Source organism: Triturus cristatus, chromosome 12 (genome assembly GCF_964204655.1).
Source record: "Triturus cristatus chromosome 12, aTriCri1.1, whole genome shotgun sequence".
In the NCBI taxonomy this organism is placed as follows: domain Eukaryota; kingdom Metazoa; phylum Chordata; class Amphibia; order Caudata; family Salamandridae; genus Triturus; species Triturus cristatus.
The window spans coordinates 839,926,236-839,944,832 of NC_140595.1; the positions used below are offsets into that span (position 1 = coordinate 839,926,236).

Below are 18,597 nucleotides of genomic sequence, written 5' to 3' on the forward strand. Positions count from 1 at the left end.
AGTAAGAAATGTAAAGCATGTTACATATCATGAACATATAACATCCACATTGTACATTATCATGGGTGGGTAATCCTCGCCTCCGTGTCCTTAATACAACTGAAAGTTCTGGATGCCCAAGCTAGAAAAGTTGTATTCTATGGCAGGGCCGGAGGCTCAGATCATGCTTTCTTAAAGCTGTGCTACAACAACCGAGGCCACATCCATGACTGGTTTTAAGTAGAAATTTCTAAAAGTAGTTTCTGTAGACCAATCGGCTGCTTTCATTATGTCCTCCTATCGGGACCCCAGTGCAAATGCTTTGGAAGCCATTGCTCCTCTTACGGAATGAACACCAAAAATAGAACCATCAGTCCGAGCTTCAGACATCAACCATCTGACCTATCGTGCGAAAGGGGCCGACGCTGAGGCTATGAATGGCTTCTGAAGCGAAATTACCAGCTGGCCTTTACCATCTTGCCGAAGTCATGTTTCATCCTCATAAAATTTAAAACAGATATCGAACCACACAAAATGTGTTATTGTAAGAAAATGCTGGATAAGAAATAAACCTTGAATCAGATTTTGTATGTTTAGAAATATGAAACTATACACCATCGGGTGAGGAGACTGCCTCTCCTTCAACACTCCCACCAGACATCTCCACTCCACCCAAGGGGCCATGGCCACCATCCCACGGATCCGCAAGACCATGACTGGAGAAAGATCCTTCGCCTACCTCGCCGCGATGACCTGGAACTCCGTCTCTGCACCTCAGGCGATAACCATCGCTGCCACAATTCAGGAATGACCTCAAGACCTGGCTCTTCCACTGAACCGCAGACCCAGTCCCCCCTCCAGCGCTTTGAGACCCTCATGGGTGAGTAGTCAGGCTTTATAAGACCTTGATGGTTTAAATCCAGTGCTCTGACATCCGACAGCCATCCGCATTAGATTGAACAGAGCAAAAACGGTAAATTTGGCTGACGATTGTTTCCTGAGTCCAGCATTCTCAGGCCAACAGTCAAGAAACCATAAAACCACCTTCACATCCCACAAACTAGAGTATCACAGCAAAGGAAGATTAGAAAATCTAATGCCCCTTATCAATTCGCAAATCATGGGATGTTCCCAACCGGCTCGCCATCCATAGACTTGTGGCCAGCAGAGATGGATGAACCGACCTGATAACCAGACCATCATCTGCCAAATCTGACAAAGAATTAAAACGAAAGGCAATCCTGTCTCCACAGGATCCTCGCCTTGTGTGCCGAACCGATGGCTTCATTGGTTCTAGGATAAGAGTAGCGTTTATGAGTGCTGTTCAGCACCGGACTGGCCGTAGCGGGCACCGGGTGTTTCCCCGGTGGGCCGCCTGAGTAGGGGCCGGTTTAGGGCCTCTTGGGGGCCGCTTTTGTTACCGGGGTCCGGTTTTGCAGCATAGCTGCAATATCAGCCCTCTGTAACAAAATAGCCCGGAACCAGCACTAGCAAACAGCAGCTCAGCGGGCACACCCCACCCCTCTTCCCCTCGGGGGATGGCCGGGCAGTTTGCCTGGGCCGGTATCGGTTCCCAGTCCGGCCCTGGTGCTGTTGCCCAGCCTTGTTTGACATAGGATAAAGCTTGTTTCAAAAGTCCTGGCGTCTGCCACTGCCCCACTGTTAGAAGGGGGTTCTGACACTGAGCCGCCCAGATTTTTCGCTTTTTGAGCACCTATCTGTTGAGCTTTTACTGTGGGAGAGCCTCATAAGTTGGGACTCACCCACAGTGAACTCAGGATGAAAGAGACTGCATGTAGATTTTACTGGTGTCCCCCTAGCTTGACTAGGCCGCTGCGCAGCCGCTGGAGTATGGGGTACCGGGCTGGTTACATGCAGACACATGTGTCCTTTGGGACATGCATTTGGTATCATATTAACAGTACCTATTTGACCAGAGGGTTGACGCGCTGGCACGTTGTGATTTGAGAACATTATAGGAACTCTGGTCTTGGCTTGTCATATTTCTGGCTTATGATTTACTTTTCACTTGTGACACGTATCTTTATTAAATGATAATGCCAGGTCCATTTTACTTTCCTGATATAATAGTGAGACTTGCATATGTTGTGAGTCTTGCCATGTGGTAAACTTGCTCTCGCCCGTTGTAGGTTTTTGTTTGATGATAAAGTCTTGTTTTTTTCCTGTGTGAATATCACAGGTGATACATATGTAGGTGTGGTTTACGAAGGTTTAAGATGACTTGGTTAGTTTTTTAATGTATTCACCGCTGGGAGTCTTCTAATGCATTCACCGCTGGGAGTTTTTCCACCTATAGCATAGTTGGGATCACTGTTTGTCGATTATGACATTACAGTGACAACATATATTTTGGGGTTAAAACTCTATATACACAATAGTGACATAAAGAGAAATTTATGTATAATATTTATATATATATATATTTTTTTTTCAGGTTGACTGACATTTATATTGATTCTGTGTACTGGGCAAAATTGCGAGGGACTATCTGATGACAATTTGACTCCTTTGAATATAGAGGAGGTAAGATGTTATTATTTACCTCTTGCTTCACTGTATATTAAACTGTCCATCGAGTTATTTTTCAGTGGAGTTGTTACAATAAGACACATAGGATGGTGACCCTTATAATAGTTTTAGGGGTTATATATCCTGTTCTTGTCAAAGAGAGAAAAAAGCTTTCAAATTTCTTGATAAGTAATAAAAAAAATTGCTTTGGAATATTGTTTGGGTTTCTGCTTTAGAGTGGGGCCTTTTGGCTCATTATGGTTGTGACTAGTTTTTTCAACAAGATGTAAAGTGAGCTTTAATAATGAGTTAACTTTGAAGTGGTATTTGAGAAATGTTCTTTCTTCTTTTTCCTCCTTTTTTATTTTCTTTTCTTTATTAGAAACAGTGTTCTCTACTCATACCATTCGGTAATTGGAATTTATTGATTTAAACGTATATGTCAACTGGATTTATTTGAACATTTGAGGTGAGACCCTTGGATATTTGTTGTTGTCTGACTTGGGCTATAGAGTCATGTTAGTATCTTTTCTTGTCTTTTTGTCTTTACTTTTTCCTACTGTCTCTTGGACGCTCTTACTGTTTCTTTTTCTCCTTTTTTCCGCTCTTAGCCTGTTTTTGAGATGTTGGAAATGTTTCACTTGGTCAAATTTATGAAATTTTGACTAAGGGGAACCTTATTATTGAATTTAGATTTTGTAATAAGCTATTTTGTTTTTCTCCATATTTGTATTATCCTTTTCGGTATTTTTTTCTATGAAAATATTCCATGAAAAAACAAATTGTTTTTTTAATTGACAGTAAGCACGAGTGATGTGTTTTTTGTCTTCTTATCTAGACATATAGATGATTTTATTTATGTATGTATGTTATATTGTCGATTTTGGGTTATTTTGTGTGTGGATATATTTATATTTATATGTGTTTTCTCTATGCCGTTCTGTGGATATAGTGTACACTATGTTTAGTCTATGTGTATATATATGTATACTCATTTTTTTTGTAGTATGTGACTTGTATGTTGTGATTACTTTTTATTGAGTCCTGTCTTTGTTTTTATTCATGTATATATATTTTTTTCAGCCCTGACGAAGTTCTTTGTGAACGAAACGCGTTGGCTGATGATGACTCTCTACTACAGAGTAATAAAGGATATAATTTTGAATTGATTTGAAGCCCATAGACTTTTTCTGGTGCACCTTCCTTTTTTGTATGAATGGGTGTGCACACGTGTACGGGCTGCACAGGGGACTTTCCTGGTGTGTGCAGTCCAGGAGCAGCTACAAAGTGAATGGTGTGGCAGGACTTATGCAGAATTGGTTGGTGACATGGAAAAGGCTCTATACAGTGGGAAGAAACATGCCAGGGAAAGTCAGTGTGCTTTACGTGTTTATTCCATTATTCTCTTATGAGGATAGGGAGCACAGGGGCTAGTTTCACTTTCCAAGGGCCTACAAATTCCAGACACGCACCAAAGTCCACTGTAACCTACGTGAGAAGAAGTATTCTGCAGAGTCCAGAGTCATATTTGCACTGCTTTTGGGTCATCCAGAAATGTTATATTTCTCTGAGTCAGCCATAACCAGGGCCTGGCTGGGGGCTGCCCTCAGCAGGCTGGATTAATGACCTTTCTTCCAAGATCTAAGGCCTCCTCTCCACGAAGGGAAGATGGGTGGGGCTACAGGCTAATCCATCAGCAGCTGTCACCTGGTGCCAGGCACCTAGCTGCACAAGGGAGAAGGCAGTTCTGGGGGGGGGGGGCTTTCAGAGACCATGTGGCAGGAGACCCTGGATGACTCCATCTTGAACCAACCCAGAGGCCTGGGAAGGAAGGATGGAGAAGGGGCAGAGAAGTGATGTGTTGCTGTATGATAGGGCAAACAGAGACTTCCTGCCAGCCCCCTCCCCAATTTTTTTGTATTTGCACAGGAAGAGAAGCTCTCTCTGGGGTGTGGTCTGCTGAGGCAGAAGGTGCTGGAGCCTGGTGCAATGGGCAGTCGGAAGGAGGAACCCCCTGACTATCCCAGGATCCTGCGAGCGCCAGGAGAAGAGACCAGGACCAGTGCTCAGAAGCAGGGGCCTCTGCGCCGGGAGAAGAGAGGCCCAGGAGAAGAGCTAGGCGATCCCAACTCTGGGCTTCGTGTGAGGGGGTGGGGGTGGGGAGCACCGTCGCGCCCCCTCACCGAGAAGAGCAAGTTGGGGAGCGCAGGCGCGCTCCCCGTGAAGATGTCCCCAGGAGGGGCCCGGGACTCCAACCCCGTGCCCCAGTTTGCAGCGGGAAGGAGGGGGGAGTGCAGCCGCACTCCCCCAAGGCCAGCGGGACGAGTACGAGCCTCCGTGTCTGCCCACCGGAGCGGGCAGACCAGAATGCACACGTCGGCTCCCGCGGCTGCACACAAGGGTGCGGGCCGGGAGGGAGCCTGCAGGGGCAGTCGGGGGTGGGCTCCCTGGGCTGCCCCCCATCAGTCTGCCAGCACGGGGTGACCGGTGGGACCAGGCCCCCGCAATGAAGAGAGGAGCGGCCGGGGGTGGGTTTCCCAGGCCGCGAGAACAACTCACCAGCAGCACGGGGTCCGGGTGGGACCGGACCTGCAACGATGTCCTGGAGAGGCCAGGGGTGGGCTCCCCGAGCCACGGGTCCGGGTGGGACCAGACCCCCAAAGATGTCGTGAAGCGCCAGGAAGGACATCGCGGCTCTCCCTGGAGCAGCGGGAGAGCCGCTGCTCTAATATGCAAAAGTGCCCATAATGCCTTGCAGGCTTGGACCGGCCTGCAAGGGAAAAACTGCGTTTCCTCTGGTTGTGGTGGCCCCAGAAGAACGGGGTCACCACCACACGTGTGCAAAGGTGCAAGGGGAGCTGCAGGAGCAACGCAGTCTCCCCAGCACGAAAATGGTTTTCCCTACCTAAGTCTCATGGGGACTTGAAAAGAATAACCCCTCAAGGGCTCAGCCAGCATTTTGACACCTCCTGTGCAGGAACTTTGTTTCTACAGCTGGGGTGTGTTGAGAAGTGTGCCAAGTGATGAAGGGCTGAGTTGGGGATGTCTGAAAAAAGACATCCCCAAGAGGTGTAATTGCACTATCAATCAATCAATCAAGGACATTTATAGAGCGCACTACCTACCCATAGGGTCTCAAGGCGCTGGGGGGAGGGGGGTGCCGTTACTGCTCGAACAGCCAGGTCTTCAGCTTCTTCCTGAAGGAGAGGTGGTCTTGGGTCAGGCGCAGGTCGGTCGGGAGGGAGTTCCAGGTCTTGGCGGCCAGGTAGGAGAAGGACCTTCCTCCTGTTGTCGCTCTTCGGATGCGGGGGACGGCGGCGAGGGCGTGGTTGGCTGAGCGGAGGTGGCGTTTGGGAGCGTAGAAGTTGATTCGGTTGTTGAGGTAGCTCGGGCCTTGGTCGTGTAGGGCTTTGTGTGCGTGGGTGAGGAGGCGGAAGGTGATTCTTTTGTTGACGGGGAGCCAATGCAGGTCTCTGAGATGTCCGGAGATGTGGCTGGTTCGCGGGATGTCGAGGATGAGTCTGGCTGAGGCGGTCTGGATCCGCTGGAGTCTCTTCTGGAGCTTGGCGGTGGTGCCGGTGTAGAGGGCGTTGCCGTAGTCCAGTCGACTGGTGACGAGGGCCTGGGTGACGGTCTTCCTGGTCTCGGTGGGGATCCACCAGAAGATCTTCCGTAGCATGCGTAGGATGTTGAAGCACGCCGAGGAGACGGTGTTGACTTGCCTGGTCATGGAGAGAGAGGAGTCCAGGATGAAGCCCAGGTTGCGTGCGTGGTCTGTCGGTTTGGGTGCGGTGCCCAGGGCGGGGGGCCACCAGGAGTCGTCCCAGGCGGAGGGTGAAGAGCCTAGGATGAGGACCTCCGTCTTGTCTGAGTTCAGTTTCAGGCGGCTGGTCGTCATCCACTCAGCTACCTCTTTCATCCCTTCGTGCAGATTGGCTCTGGCGGCGGCGGGGTCGTTGGTCAGGGAGAGGATCAGCTGGGTGTCGTCGGCGTAGGAGATTATGTTGAGGTTGTGTTGGCGTGCGATGGCCGCGAGGGGGCTCATGTAGACGTTGAAGAGGGTGGGCCTCAGCGAGGATCCTTGAGGGACGCCGCAGATGACTTCGGTGGCCTCTGACTTGTACGGTGGTAGGCGGACTCTCTGTGTTCTTCCGTCGAGGAAGGAGATGATCCATTCCAGAGCCTTCTCCTGGATTCCGACGTTGCTGAGGCGCTGTACTAGGGTGCGGTGGCAGACAGTGTCGAATGCCGCGGAGAGGTCTAGGAGGATGAGGGCCGCTGTTTCTCCGTTGTCCATCAGGGCTCGGATGTCATCGGTGGCGGCGATGAGGGCGGTCTCGGTGCTGTGGTTGGCTCGGAAGCCAGACTGTGAGGGGTCGAGGGATCCATTCATCTCAAGGAAGGCGGCCAGCTGCTTGTTGACGGTCTTCTCGATGACTTTGGCTGGAAACGGGAGGAGCGAAATGGGGCGGTAATTCTTGAGTTCGGTGGGGTCCGCTGTGGGTTTCTTGAGTAGAGCGCTGAGTTCGGCATGCTTCCAGCTCTCAGGGAAGGTGGCGGTGTCGAAGGATGTGTTGATGATGTCTCGCAGGTGGGGTGCGATGACAGCGTCGGCTTTGTTGAAGACGTGGTGGGGGCAGGGGTCGGTCGGAGATCCTGAGTGGATGGAGTTCATCGTGCGGACGGTGTCTTCGGTGCTGATCGGAGTCCAAGCGCGGAGGGTGGTGGTGGGGGGTGGTGGTTCGGTCGTGGTGTGCGTTGGTTGGTTGTTGAAGCTGTTGTGTATGTCCGCGATCTTATTGTGGAAGTATGAGGCGAGGGAGTTGCAGAGGTCTTGCGATGGGGTGATGTCGTTGTTTCCTGCGCTGGGGTTGGAAAGCTCTTTCGCGATGTTGAAGAGTTCCTTGCAGTTGTGTGCGTTGTTGTCCAGCCGGTCCTTGAATGCAGTTTTCTTGGCGGCGCGGATCAGCTGGTGGTGCTTCCGGGTGGCAAGCTTGAAGGTGGTCCTGTTGTCCGGTGTTGGTTCCCTTCTCCAGACTTTCTCGAGGGCTCTGCAGTTCTTCTTGGAGCTCTTGAGTTCGTCGGTGAACCATGGGGCTTTCTTGCTGCCGGGTCTGCTGGGCGGGGTCCTCAGTGGGGCGAGCTCGTCCGCGCAGTTGCTGATCCACTTCGTGAGGTTGTCTGCGGCCTGGCTGGGGTTCGCTGAGCTGGCAGGAGGGTGCTGGCTCAAGGAGGTGGTGAGCTGGTCGGCTGTGATCTTGTTCCAGCTTCTGCGGGCAACCTGTTGCTGGTGGTGGTGGGTCATCGTTCTTTTGAAGGTGAAGTGGACACAGCTGTGGTCCGTCCATTGAAGCTCTGTGGCGTGGCTGAAGGCGATGTCTGTGCTGGATGAGAAGAGTGCGTCGAGTGTGTGTCCGGCGAGGTGGGTGGGGGTGGACACCAGCTGCTTGAGTCCAAGATTGGCGAGGTTGTCGAGCAGGGTGCTGGTGTTGCGGTTGTTGTTGTTCTCCAGGTGGAAGTTGAGGTCCCCCAGGAGGATGTAGTCAGCGGAGGGGAGGGCATGCGGGCTGACGAAGTCAGCGATGTCCTCGCTGAATTGGGTGCGTGGTCCCGGAGGTCGGTAGATCAGGGTGCCTCTGAGGGTGGTCTTCGGGTCGGTGTGGATCTGGAAATGCAGGTGTTCGGCGGTGGTAAGGGTTTTGTCGGTGCTGGTCGTGATACGGATGGTGTTTCTGTGGATGATGGCGATGCCTCCTCCCATCTGGTTGGCGGTGCGGTCCCTCCGGGTGATCTTGTAGCCCTCTGGGATGGCGATGTCGGGTGCTGAAGAGGCGTTCATCCAGGTCTCCGTGAGGAAGGCAACGTCAGGGGCTGTGGTGTCGAGGAGGTTCCAGAGTTCGATGGCGTGTCTGTGGACGGAGCGGGTGTTGAGCAGGATGCACTTGAGGTGGGTGCTGCTGGTGTTCGACTTGGCGGGTGCTGGTGCGGGGCAGGTCCGGATGCAGGTGAACTTGCAGGTGCGGCAGCTGAAGGGTCCGTGGGTGCGTCGTGGTGTGGCTTGGTGGCATCCTGGGAGTCGACCGGCGTTGAGTGCGCTGAGGTTGGCGGCGGTGTACGTCAGGCGGGTCGGTCGGGGTCTTCGAGGGCCAGGGGTCCTGGCACTGGGCGCGGTCCAGGCGCGGACGGGCGTAGACGGGCTTACCTTTGGCGCGCCTTCGGCGCACAATCGGCGCGCCCGCTGCGCGTGACCGCTGCACGTTCGCACGGTCGCCATATATGGCGAAGTGCGCGGGGGGGGCGGAGCAGCTGGGAGGCGGGAGCGGGGAGGGTACACAAAGAAAAGGGGCGGGGCTAGCGGTGATGGCGGGAAGCGGGGAGCGGGGAGGGATGAGACGGGGACGTGAAAAAAACGAAGGTGAAGTCAGGCACAAGTGGGGAAAGAAAACAAATCAACAGCAAACAGCACAATACAAATAGCAGATCACTATGGCAACAACGGGGAGACGGGTGCGTGAAGAAAAAACGAAGGCGATATCAGGCACAAGTGGGGAAAGAAAAACAACAGCAAACAGCACAATGCAATACAATACAAATTAGCAGATCACTATGGCAACAACAGACAGGAAGCTGGCACAGACCACGCCGCTCGATGTCAGGGGGCGTGGTCACGCGGCGGAGCCGGGGCAGCGAGGCAGAAGGCGGGGAGGCACACGCAGCAGCTGGTGGCCGTTCGGCGCGGGGGTGTCCCAGAACTGAACTGCATTTACTAAGGTGATTTCCTTTAGAGGGACTGGAAGTCACATGTGTAATGTGGAGTACCTGTGTAAGGTGATGTCATAAGCAAAGTGGGGTTATGTTGCCACACAGTCCTGCTAGGGTGTCTGGCTGTATATGCTTAATCCTGTGATTCACCTGTGATGCCTTTAGGGGCAGTAATTGCAACGCATTCTAATGACCAACAAATGTGATGAGTACTGTCGTTCTAAAGTGATGCTTCAACATGTATTCTTGCTGCTGCGCTTAGGTGAAGAACAATCCAGACTGTTATCCCCTAAGATGTAGAGGTGTATCCTGTATGGTCAGTGGGAGATGTTCAGTCAGGATTATGTGTCACCAGGGCAGGGTTGCCTATTTTAAATGTTTGTTGAGGTAATGGGGTGGTTTGCCACTGGGATGGTGCCAGTGCGCAGGGCCCTCGCTCCAGGTTATGTTCAACTACCTAATCATAAACAAAGGGGGAGTGAAGAGGGATGAGAGTAGAATCGTCCTCCTCTTGTTACTAATCTTCAACAAAAAGATCCTACCACTACATTACATTATGTCGTTCACTATCCGAAAGATTACAATTAAAATGATGGTGTAGAAGAAGTGTATCACAGACCCCTCCAGTTGTTTAAAGAAGGGGGAAACACTTTGAGCTTTTAAAATACCCCTCACACACTGAAAATGAATTCAGTGTCATGCTTCATCATTGGGGTCTTCCCGTCCCTCTACAGGGCGGGGCGTGCTACGACCTACGTAGACGCGGGTGCACTTATATTTGTGAGAAAAGTTATGTGTGTGCATAGGTTGGTAGGGTCGAGAAAGAAAGTGGTGCAAAATGTAAAAGTTCCCTGGCTAGTGGAACAAATATGATATATTTCCTTCCCTAGCTGCAAACATTAAAAATGGGGAGGTGTAGAGGGTGCACTGTAATGAGTAGCCTTCTACGGGGTCAACATGTTTCAAAAGCCATCCCCCTGGCTTTCTTCTTCAGGACCAAGAGCGAAACCGACTCCAATTCTATCATTCACAATGTACATGTGCCGAATATTCTTTAGTGCACGCACTTCATGCCCTAATGTGGCATGCAAGAAATACCCTGTTGGTATTTTATGAATGATCTATAAAGGAAAAAAAGAGAAAAACACAGAACAAGAAACGGAATCCATGATTAATTTTTGGAGCGTAATGTATTGCGCATGAATTACACATCACCACCATGTGGAAAGGACAGATTAGTGGTGAACACCACTGTGATATATGTTTCTCGTGGTTATCACTAAGCACCACAATCAAACACGAGAGCGGGTGCTGTGCTGCCCAAAGTGGAATTAAAAATGCTCACAAGGTTTAAAAACACTGCTCACGATTAGCCTTTCAACGAAATGTTTGAAACAAACAAAGAAATGTGACAAACATTACTCTCATCCACACACACATGCACTCCTACAAAAGCCTGTGATGTAATACAGGGCATTGATTGATTGATATATTATACTTCATCCATACTTATTGTCATAGCAATTATACATACATAAACCCAATTTAGTATTTGCCCCACGAGCTGTCACAGAAGGGGAGGGCACCTGTAGGCAGACACTGCAGAAAGAACAGTGGAGATTAAATGTTTTCCGTTTTTCAACAGATAAGCTTTCCTACTATGCATCAGAGGGCGGCTGTTTTAAAGATTTGCCATCGTCTTACTTACATTCTGAAGGCTGCACACTCTACCGGGTATTACCTTCTCGTGGCCCTGTAGAACGCTTTGTGAGCGTTCGGAGCCCGTACCTAACTTGCCAGCTGATTGAGAAAGCGTGCTAAAAAATGTGAAGCGGGTGAACACTAGAATGTGAATTACACAAAATGGCCGCCTTGCACCTCTTTCTTTCTCGACCCTACCACCTTATGCACAACACATAACTTTTCTCTCAAATTTAAGTGCTCCCGCGTCTACGTAGGTCGTAGCACGCCCTGCCCCGTAGAGGGACGGGAAGACCCCAATGATGAAGCATGACACTGAATTCATTTTCAGTGTGTGAGGGATATTTTAAAAACTCAAAGTGTTTCCCCTTCTTTAAACAACTGGAGGGGTCTGTAATACACTCCTTCTACACCATCGTTATAATTGTAATCTTTCGGATAATGAAGGACATAATGTAATGTAGCGGTAGGATCTTTTTGTTGAAGAATATGTTCAACTACCTGCACTGGGGGCAAGAGGATGTGAATACATGGGAGTGGTGGTACTAGACCCCACCCCCCTACGGGAGGGGTGGAGATGTTATGCAATGTCACAAAGTAATTCCAACAGCTTATGTAAATTGGTGCATAGTATTGCGTAGTGTGTGTGTTTAATAAATGTACTCTTACTTTTATAAAGCAAAGTATAGACTAGACAATCAATTATTGAGTTTTATTTCTGCGCACCTGTAATGGCGATTACTAGCCCATACCACCTCCCTTGAGTAAGCCTCAGACTGCTCTGCAGCGCTACCCTCTGAGAGTCAGGCGCTACAATTGGGTGTTTGGTTCCCAGTGAAGGACAAATGTCATGTTATTTGTGCAGGTCTTACAGATACTGCCTCGTTTTCCAACACTCACGAAATTCAATATGCCATGAGGGATAGACTCCCTGATTGCACTAGAGGACGCGCATGAACCAATGGGTCCTTGAGAAGATCCGGGCACCAGGGTTACATCACTGGAGAGTCACAGGACATCTCCAGAAGTACTGAGAACCACGAATGAGCTCTCCAAAGCGGAGCCACTAGAATCAGCTCTGCTTCCTGCCTCGCTACCTGAGTCGCCAGTCTACAAATTATCAGGAAAGGGAGAAACGCATACTGTGGATACACACACTAGTCTTGGAGAAAAGCGTCTGTGACCAATGGGTTCCGCCTCCAACTGAAGAACTGTTCTAGTTGAGAATTCAGACTGGAGGCAAAAATGTCCACTTTGCAAGGGACCCATAACTAATTCAGTCAGTGAAACACTTGAGGGTGCAGCTTCCAATTGCTGCTGTCTCTCGGGTATCTGGAATTCCAATACACTACCACATTCCGTTGGCCCATACCGTATTCTGCCGCCATTGAGCTGTGATGCTGCGGGCAATATTGCCAGAACTCTTCGATCTTGGCTAGCAACCAAGAGCTCATCCCCAAAGCTTGTTGATATAACAGCTGTTGAGACATTGTCCATTCTCAACAACAGACAACAGCTCGCTTTCTCTGGAGATAGGGCCCGATGGGCAAACGATCCTACCAGGAGTTCTAGACAGTTGATATGTAGGACAAACTCCTCAGTCAACCATCTGCCCCCCCGGTCGATTCTTGCCTGCAACGGACCCCCAACCCCAGATGCTGGCATCTGATTCTATCACCATGTACAGCTGTACAAATGCTTCAATTGACTGGCCAGTCTGGACGTAAAGATTGTGATTGTGTAAGCACTTACTTAGTATGTGCTGAATGTCAATCGCATCCGTCAGGAACCTGGAGTTCCAATCCGCTATGACAGTGCTCTGGGCTGGGAAGGGCTCTGCTATCACTGAGTGCAAGAAATCCTTGGCGATCTCCAAAAACAACCTAGAGCTGGTTCCGCCCAACGTGTTGATGTCCCTGACTGGAGATATATTATCCATTCACAATAGACTACAGCAGTTGTGTTTTGGGGTGATAGGGTCTTTATTGTAAACGACTCAGCTTTCAGCTCTAGGCAATCGATGTGACGATCCAACTTGCCTCGTGTCCAACAACCTCCAGTGGAGACATCTGCACATCTGGCGCCCCAGCCCCATCTCCTGGCATCGGATTTGATTACAGCTTCAGGGTGTGACCCGAATATGGCCTTTCCAGTCCAAATGTCCATCATTCGGCCACCAATTCAGCTCTGTTCTGGCGTTCCCTGAAAGAGGAATCAAATCAGTGTAGGTCGATCCATTCCTTAGGTGTCAGATCTTCAGGCATTGTAGGGCCCTGTAGTGTAAAGAGCCCGTAAAAATCCCCTGAATTGAGAACGCCAGGAGACCAACGATCCTCACTACTCCTCTCGACGTCTCATCTATAGAGACTGTTTCCTCAAAGCAGATTTCAGTTCTTTCTCGATGGCCTTTACCTTCTGGCTGGGTAAATGCAGCTAGGTTTTGATTGACTAAATCTGGAACCCCAAGAACTCAATCGATTGGGTCGGTATCAATTTCTTCTGGCTTATAATGAAACCAAGATCCTATTGTCAGGAAACATAGAGCTGGCGCCTGCATGGAACCACAAGTCCCAGAAAGCTCGGTCCTCCAGGAAGGTGGCGGAGCTACGTCCATAAAGTAGGGAGAATGGCGTCAGAGAGGCGTGCGTTATTGTTTGTTTTTGCGAGCCCGTTACACCACGGATGCAGTCTCTGGAAAACACACACGCGGATGTGTCCCTTTCGCCCGCTCCCGATTTTCTAGGAGATTCCGATGTTTGGCAGTCTTCACTGCGCCTTGGGAGAAGACCGAGCGAACAAGCACGCCGGAACTCGACGGTGAGACGGGGACTGCCTGCCATTCCCGTCAGCAGTCTCTCGCTTTGTGACTGGTCTCCCTTTCCCCTGTCACGACAAGTAAGATTGAAACTCCCACATCATAGAAGGTAAGCGCAAGTGGATACCTTCAGTGGATGCCGGAACTAGGACTCGGACCGAGCCGTTTCAAAGACTAAACCGTGTCAGCCTCTCTCCTCAGGGTCTAATTGACTAATCCTTGAGGACGAGGCAGAACGCCCTTTTTTTCCTAAATGCACTTGCTACAAAATGATTAACGGAAACCTTTAGAGACCGCTATGATTAGTGCTATGTAGAGTTATGCTGTGGCGCTTTCAATAACTCTGCAAGTAGATTAAGGTCACTTATGTGAACAACTTTCATAAAATAAATCCCTCAACAAGTGGGTTGCTGAAACTAAGCAAGTCCTGGGCTGGGGGTGTGTTTGACTCATTGATGCAGACTCTATCTCCCGCTGCATGTCTTTTCTTACGGAACTGAATTGTTGGGTATGAGAAAATACCGCTTGTTGAATTCTAAGAAGTATCAGCTGGTGGTTGTTGGTGCGGCCAATCAGAAGTAGGCTAGCGAGAATTACTGAGTGTAGAGTTGCATGTACTTGTGTGTATACTTTATATGTATTTTGTGTTACAGGTTCTACTCCCCGCTGTTCCCATCCTTTCCCTTCCCTTACTTGATCACCCTAATACTCTGTGCATTTATTGTGTGAGTTGAGGATATCAAGGAATGGAACCCATATTGCGACGCACGAGTTCTGAGGAGTCTCCGGTTCCAGGAGGGATCGTGACACCTATAGTAACTGAACAGTCCAAGATAGACGCTGCCTCGTCTGAGTCTGAGTTTAAGATTCTCGTATCATCCAGGCAGACAATCAAATGCACCCCTTTCGCTCTCTGGCGCTCGACCGTGGATTCATCAGCTGACGATAGGCTGGGCGGGAGCGACAGGAATTCGTACCCGTGGTCCCTCCACTGAGACTGCAGGAATCATCTGCGAGGGGCAACATGGGACGCGTTAAATAAGCATCTTTGAGGCCCAAGAGGACTGTGAACTCTTTGTGCTACAACATCTCCCGTAAAAGATGGGTGCCCTCCATCTTGAAGTGGCGGTAAATAATGATTCACTCTGTCTGAGATTTGGAGCAGTCTGTGACCCCCACCCTTCATCTGGACTACAAAGATGGTATGCAAAACCCCCAGTGATGAAGGAAGGAGGGGGGGGGCAATTGCTTGCTTTTGTAGCAGCTCTTGAGTCTCTGCAGCTATGAAATTCGATTCTTGTTCGGAACAAAGTTGATGGGGAGCAATCCTTTGATTGGGGGTACTGTGGGACTCCGTCTGAATCCTTGCACAGCGCCCAGCGCCCGCGCATCGGGTGTTACAGACGCCCACTGGTGAAAGAAGGGCTGCATTCGACCCCCACAAAACGAAATCACTTGCTGGACAGGAATAACACTTACCCGTAAATGTTGCGCTCGTGGCGGGCTTCAAGGAGCCTCGCTGGGCCCTTCTGTGGAATCTGCCTCTGCAGAAGCGCGGCCTGGTGGTAAAGCCAGCCTCCTCGTGTGGGGGTACCATTGCCTCGTTGGGGACCCTGATGGGGCAGACGGCCTGGCGAACGTCCTCAACTTCTCTCTGTCCTGGAAAAAAGTGTAGGCTGACATTAACAAATGTATCTCCAAACTGGTGCGTCTGAGCGCTATATTATAATGTACACAGTGCCAGTAGCGTCCAGCCTGAAGCACCTGCGCCTGAGCTCTATATTATAATGTAAACAACAGTGCCAGGAGCGTCCGACCTGAGGCACCTGAGTCTCAGCGCTATATTATAATGTAAACAACAGTGCCAGGAGCGTCCGACCTGAGGCACCTGAGTCTCAGCGCTATATTATAATGTAAGCAACAGTGCCAGGAGCGTCCGACCTGAGGCACCTGAGTCTCAGCGCTATATTATAATGTAAACAACAGTGCCAGTAGATTCCGACCGGAGGCACCTGCGTCTGGGCGCTATATAATAATGTAAACAACAGTGCCAGGTGCTTCTGACATGAGGCGCCTATGTCCGTGCGCTGTATTATAATGTAAACAGAGGCATGGGCCTCCGACCGAGGCCTCTACGTCTGGGCGTTATATTATAATGTAAACAGTGCCAGGAGCTTCTGGCATGAGGCACCTATGTCTGGGCGCTATAGTACAATGTAAGCAACGGTGCCAGGAGCGTCCGACCTGAGGCTCCTGCGTCTGGGCGCTATATTATAATTTAGAATGTAAACAGTGCCAGGAGCGTCCGGCCTGAGGCACCTGCGTCTGGGCGCTATATCATAATGTAATCAACAGTGCCAGGAGCATCCAGCCTGAAGCACCAGCGTCTGGGCGCTATATTATAATGTAAACAACAGTGCCAGGAGCGTCCAACCTGAGGCACCTGAGTCTGAGCGCTATATTTTACAATGCAAACAGCAGTCCCAGGTGTGGCCGCCCAGAGGCCTCTGCGTCTGAGCGCTATACGATGGTGTAAACACCAGTCCCGGGACGGCGGGACACCCATGGGCTTCAAGGCCACAGAGTATGTAAACAGCACGCCCAGGGGTGGGGGCAGAGCGTCTCCCCTCCCGGAGGACGCCTCCCCTATCGATCGGTGTCACTAGGGTTTATCTCTGCGGTCTGACTCAGCGCCTCTTGTGCAAGGCCCGGAGTCCAGGCGCGCACCGGCAGCTGATCCCAGGGCTTCCCGCTCAGTCCTGGGTGCGAGGCCAGCGGGAGGCGATGCCCTGCGCCACCATGAGCTTCCAGCGCCTCTACAAGGTCTTCTTTCCGCTCACCCTGGTGCTCGTGGTGCTGTACATCACCAGCGTGCGGCTCCGTGAGTACCGCGAGACTGTGGCCTCAGCCAGGGGGCAGGATGGACGGGCCTCGGTCAGGGGGCAGGGTGGACGGCCCTCGGTCAGGGGGCAGGGTGGACGGGCCTCAGCCAGGGGGCAAGGTGGACTGGCCTCAGCCAGGGGGCAGGGTGGACTGGCCTCAGTGGCCTCAGCGAGGAGTCAGGGTGGACTGGCCAGAGCCATGGGGTAGGGTGGACTGGCCTCAGCCTGGAGTCTGGGTGGACGGGCCAAAGCCAGGTTGTAGGGTGAACGGGCCTCAGGCAGGTGTCAGGGTGGACTGGCCTCAGGCAGGTGTCAGGGTGGCCTGGCCAGCCAGGGGGCAGGGTGGACGGGCCTCAGCCAGGGGGCAGGGCGGCCTGGTCTCAGCCAGGGTGGACTGGCCTCAGGCAGGTGTCAGGGTGGACAGGCCTCAGTCAGGGGGTAGGGTGGACTGGCCTCAGCCGGTGTCAGGGTGGACTGACCTGAGCCAGGTGTCAGGGTGGACTGGCTGCAGCCAGGGGGCAGGGTGGACGGGCCTCAGCCAGGAGTCAGGGTGGACTGGCCTCAGCCAGGTGTCAGGGTGGACTGGCCTCAGCCGGGGGGGCAGGGTGGACGGGCCTCAGCCAGGAGTCAGGGTGGACTGGCCTCAGACAGTGTCAGGGTGGACTGGCCTGAGCCAGGTGTCAGGGTGGACTGGCTGCAGCCAGGTGTCAGGGTGGACTGGCCTCAGCCGGGGGGGCAGGGTGGACGGGCCTCAGCCAGAAGTCAGGGTGGACTGGCCTCAGCCGGGGGGCAGGGTGGACGGGCCACAGCCAGGAGTCAGGGTGGACTGGCCTCAGCCGGTGTCAGGGTGGACTGGCCTGAGCCAGGTGTCAGGGTGGACTGGCCTGAGCCAGGTGTCAGGGTGGACTGGCTGCAGCCAGGTGTCAGGGTGGACTGGCCTCAGCCAGGAGTCAGGGGGGACTGGCCTCAGTCAGGTGTCAGGGTGGACTGGCTGCAGCCAGGTGTCAGGGTGGACAGGCCTCATCCGGGGGGGCAGGGTGGACGGGCCTCAGCCAGGAGTCAGGGTGGACTGGCCTCAGCCGGGGGGGCAGGGTGGACGGGCCTCAGCCAGGAGTCAGGGTGGACTGGCCTCAGCCAGGAGTCAGGGTGGACTGGACTGAGCCAGGTGTCAGGGTGGACTGGCTGCAGCCAGATGTCAGGGTGGACGGGCCTCAGCCAGGAGTCAGGGTAGACTGGCCTGAGCCAGGTGTCAGGGTGGACTGGACTGAGCCAGGTGTCAGGGTGGACGGGCCTCAGCCAGGGGGCAAGGTGGACTGGCCTCAGCCAGGGGGCAGGGTGGACTGGCCTCAGTGGCCTCAGCCAGGAGTCAGGGTGGACTGGCCACAGCCATGGGGTAGGGTGGACTGGCCTCAGCCTGGAGTCTGGGTGGACGGGCCAAAGCCAGGTTGTAGGGTGAACGGGCCTCAGGCAGGTGTCAGGGTGGACTGGCCTCAGGCAGGTGTCAGGGTGGCCTGGCCAGCCAGGGGGCAGGGTGGACGGGCCTCAGCCAGGGGGCAGGGCGGCCTGGTCTCAGCCAGGGTGGACTGGCCTCAAGCAGGTGTCAGGGTGGACAGGCCTCAGTCAGGGGGTAGGGTGGACTGGCCTCAGCCGGTGTCAGGGTGGACTGACCTGAGCCAGGTGTCAGGGTGGACTGGCTGCAGCCAGGGGGCAGGGTGGACGGGCCTCAGCCAGGAGTCAGGGTGGACTGGCCTCAGCCAGGTGTCAGGGTGGACTGGCCTCAGCCGGGGGGGCAGGGTGGACGGGCCTCAGCCAGGAGTCAGGATGGACTGGCCTCAGACAGTGTCAGGGTGGACTGGCCTGAGCCAGGTGTCAGGGTGGACTGGCTGCAGCCAGGTGTCAGGGTGGACTGGCCTCAGCCGGGGGGGCAGG

General features: G+C 52.5%; 1 protein-coding gene across 2 annotated transcripts in view; it reads left to right on the top strand.

Moving 5' to 3' along the window:
* The first annotated feature begins 16,449 nt into the window (after positions 1-16,449).
* GLTPD2 (glycolipid transfer protein domain containing 2) overlaps positions 16,450-18,597 on the top strand; it is an 83,038-nt gene continuing 80,890 nt past the window's right edge. Inside the window, exon 1 of one of the 2 annotated variants that reach the window (XM_085639347.1) lies at positions 16,450-16,667. In XM_085639347.1, the coding sequence (XP_085495473.1) occupies positions 16,571-16,667 (97 nt within the window). In that variant the 5' untranslated portion in view covers positions 16,450-16,570. The remainder of the gene's footprint in view (positions 16,668-18,597) is intronic. The other variant, XM_085639346.1, reaches the window with a different exon arrangement.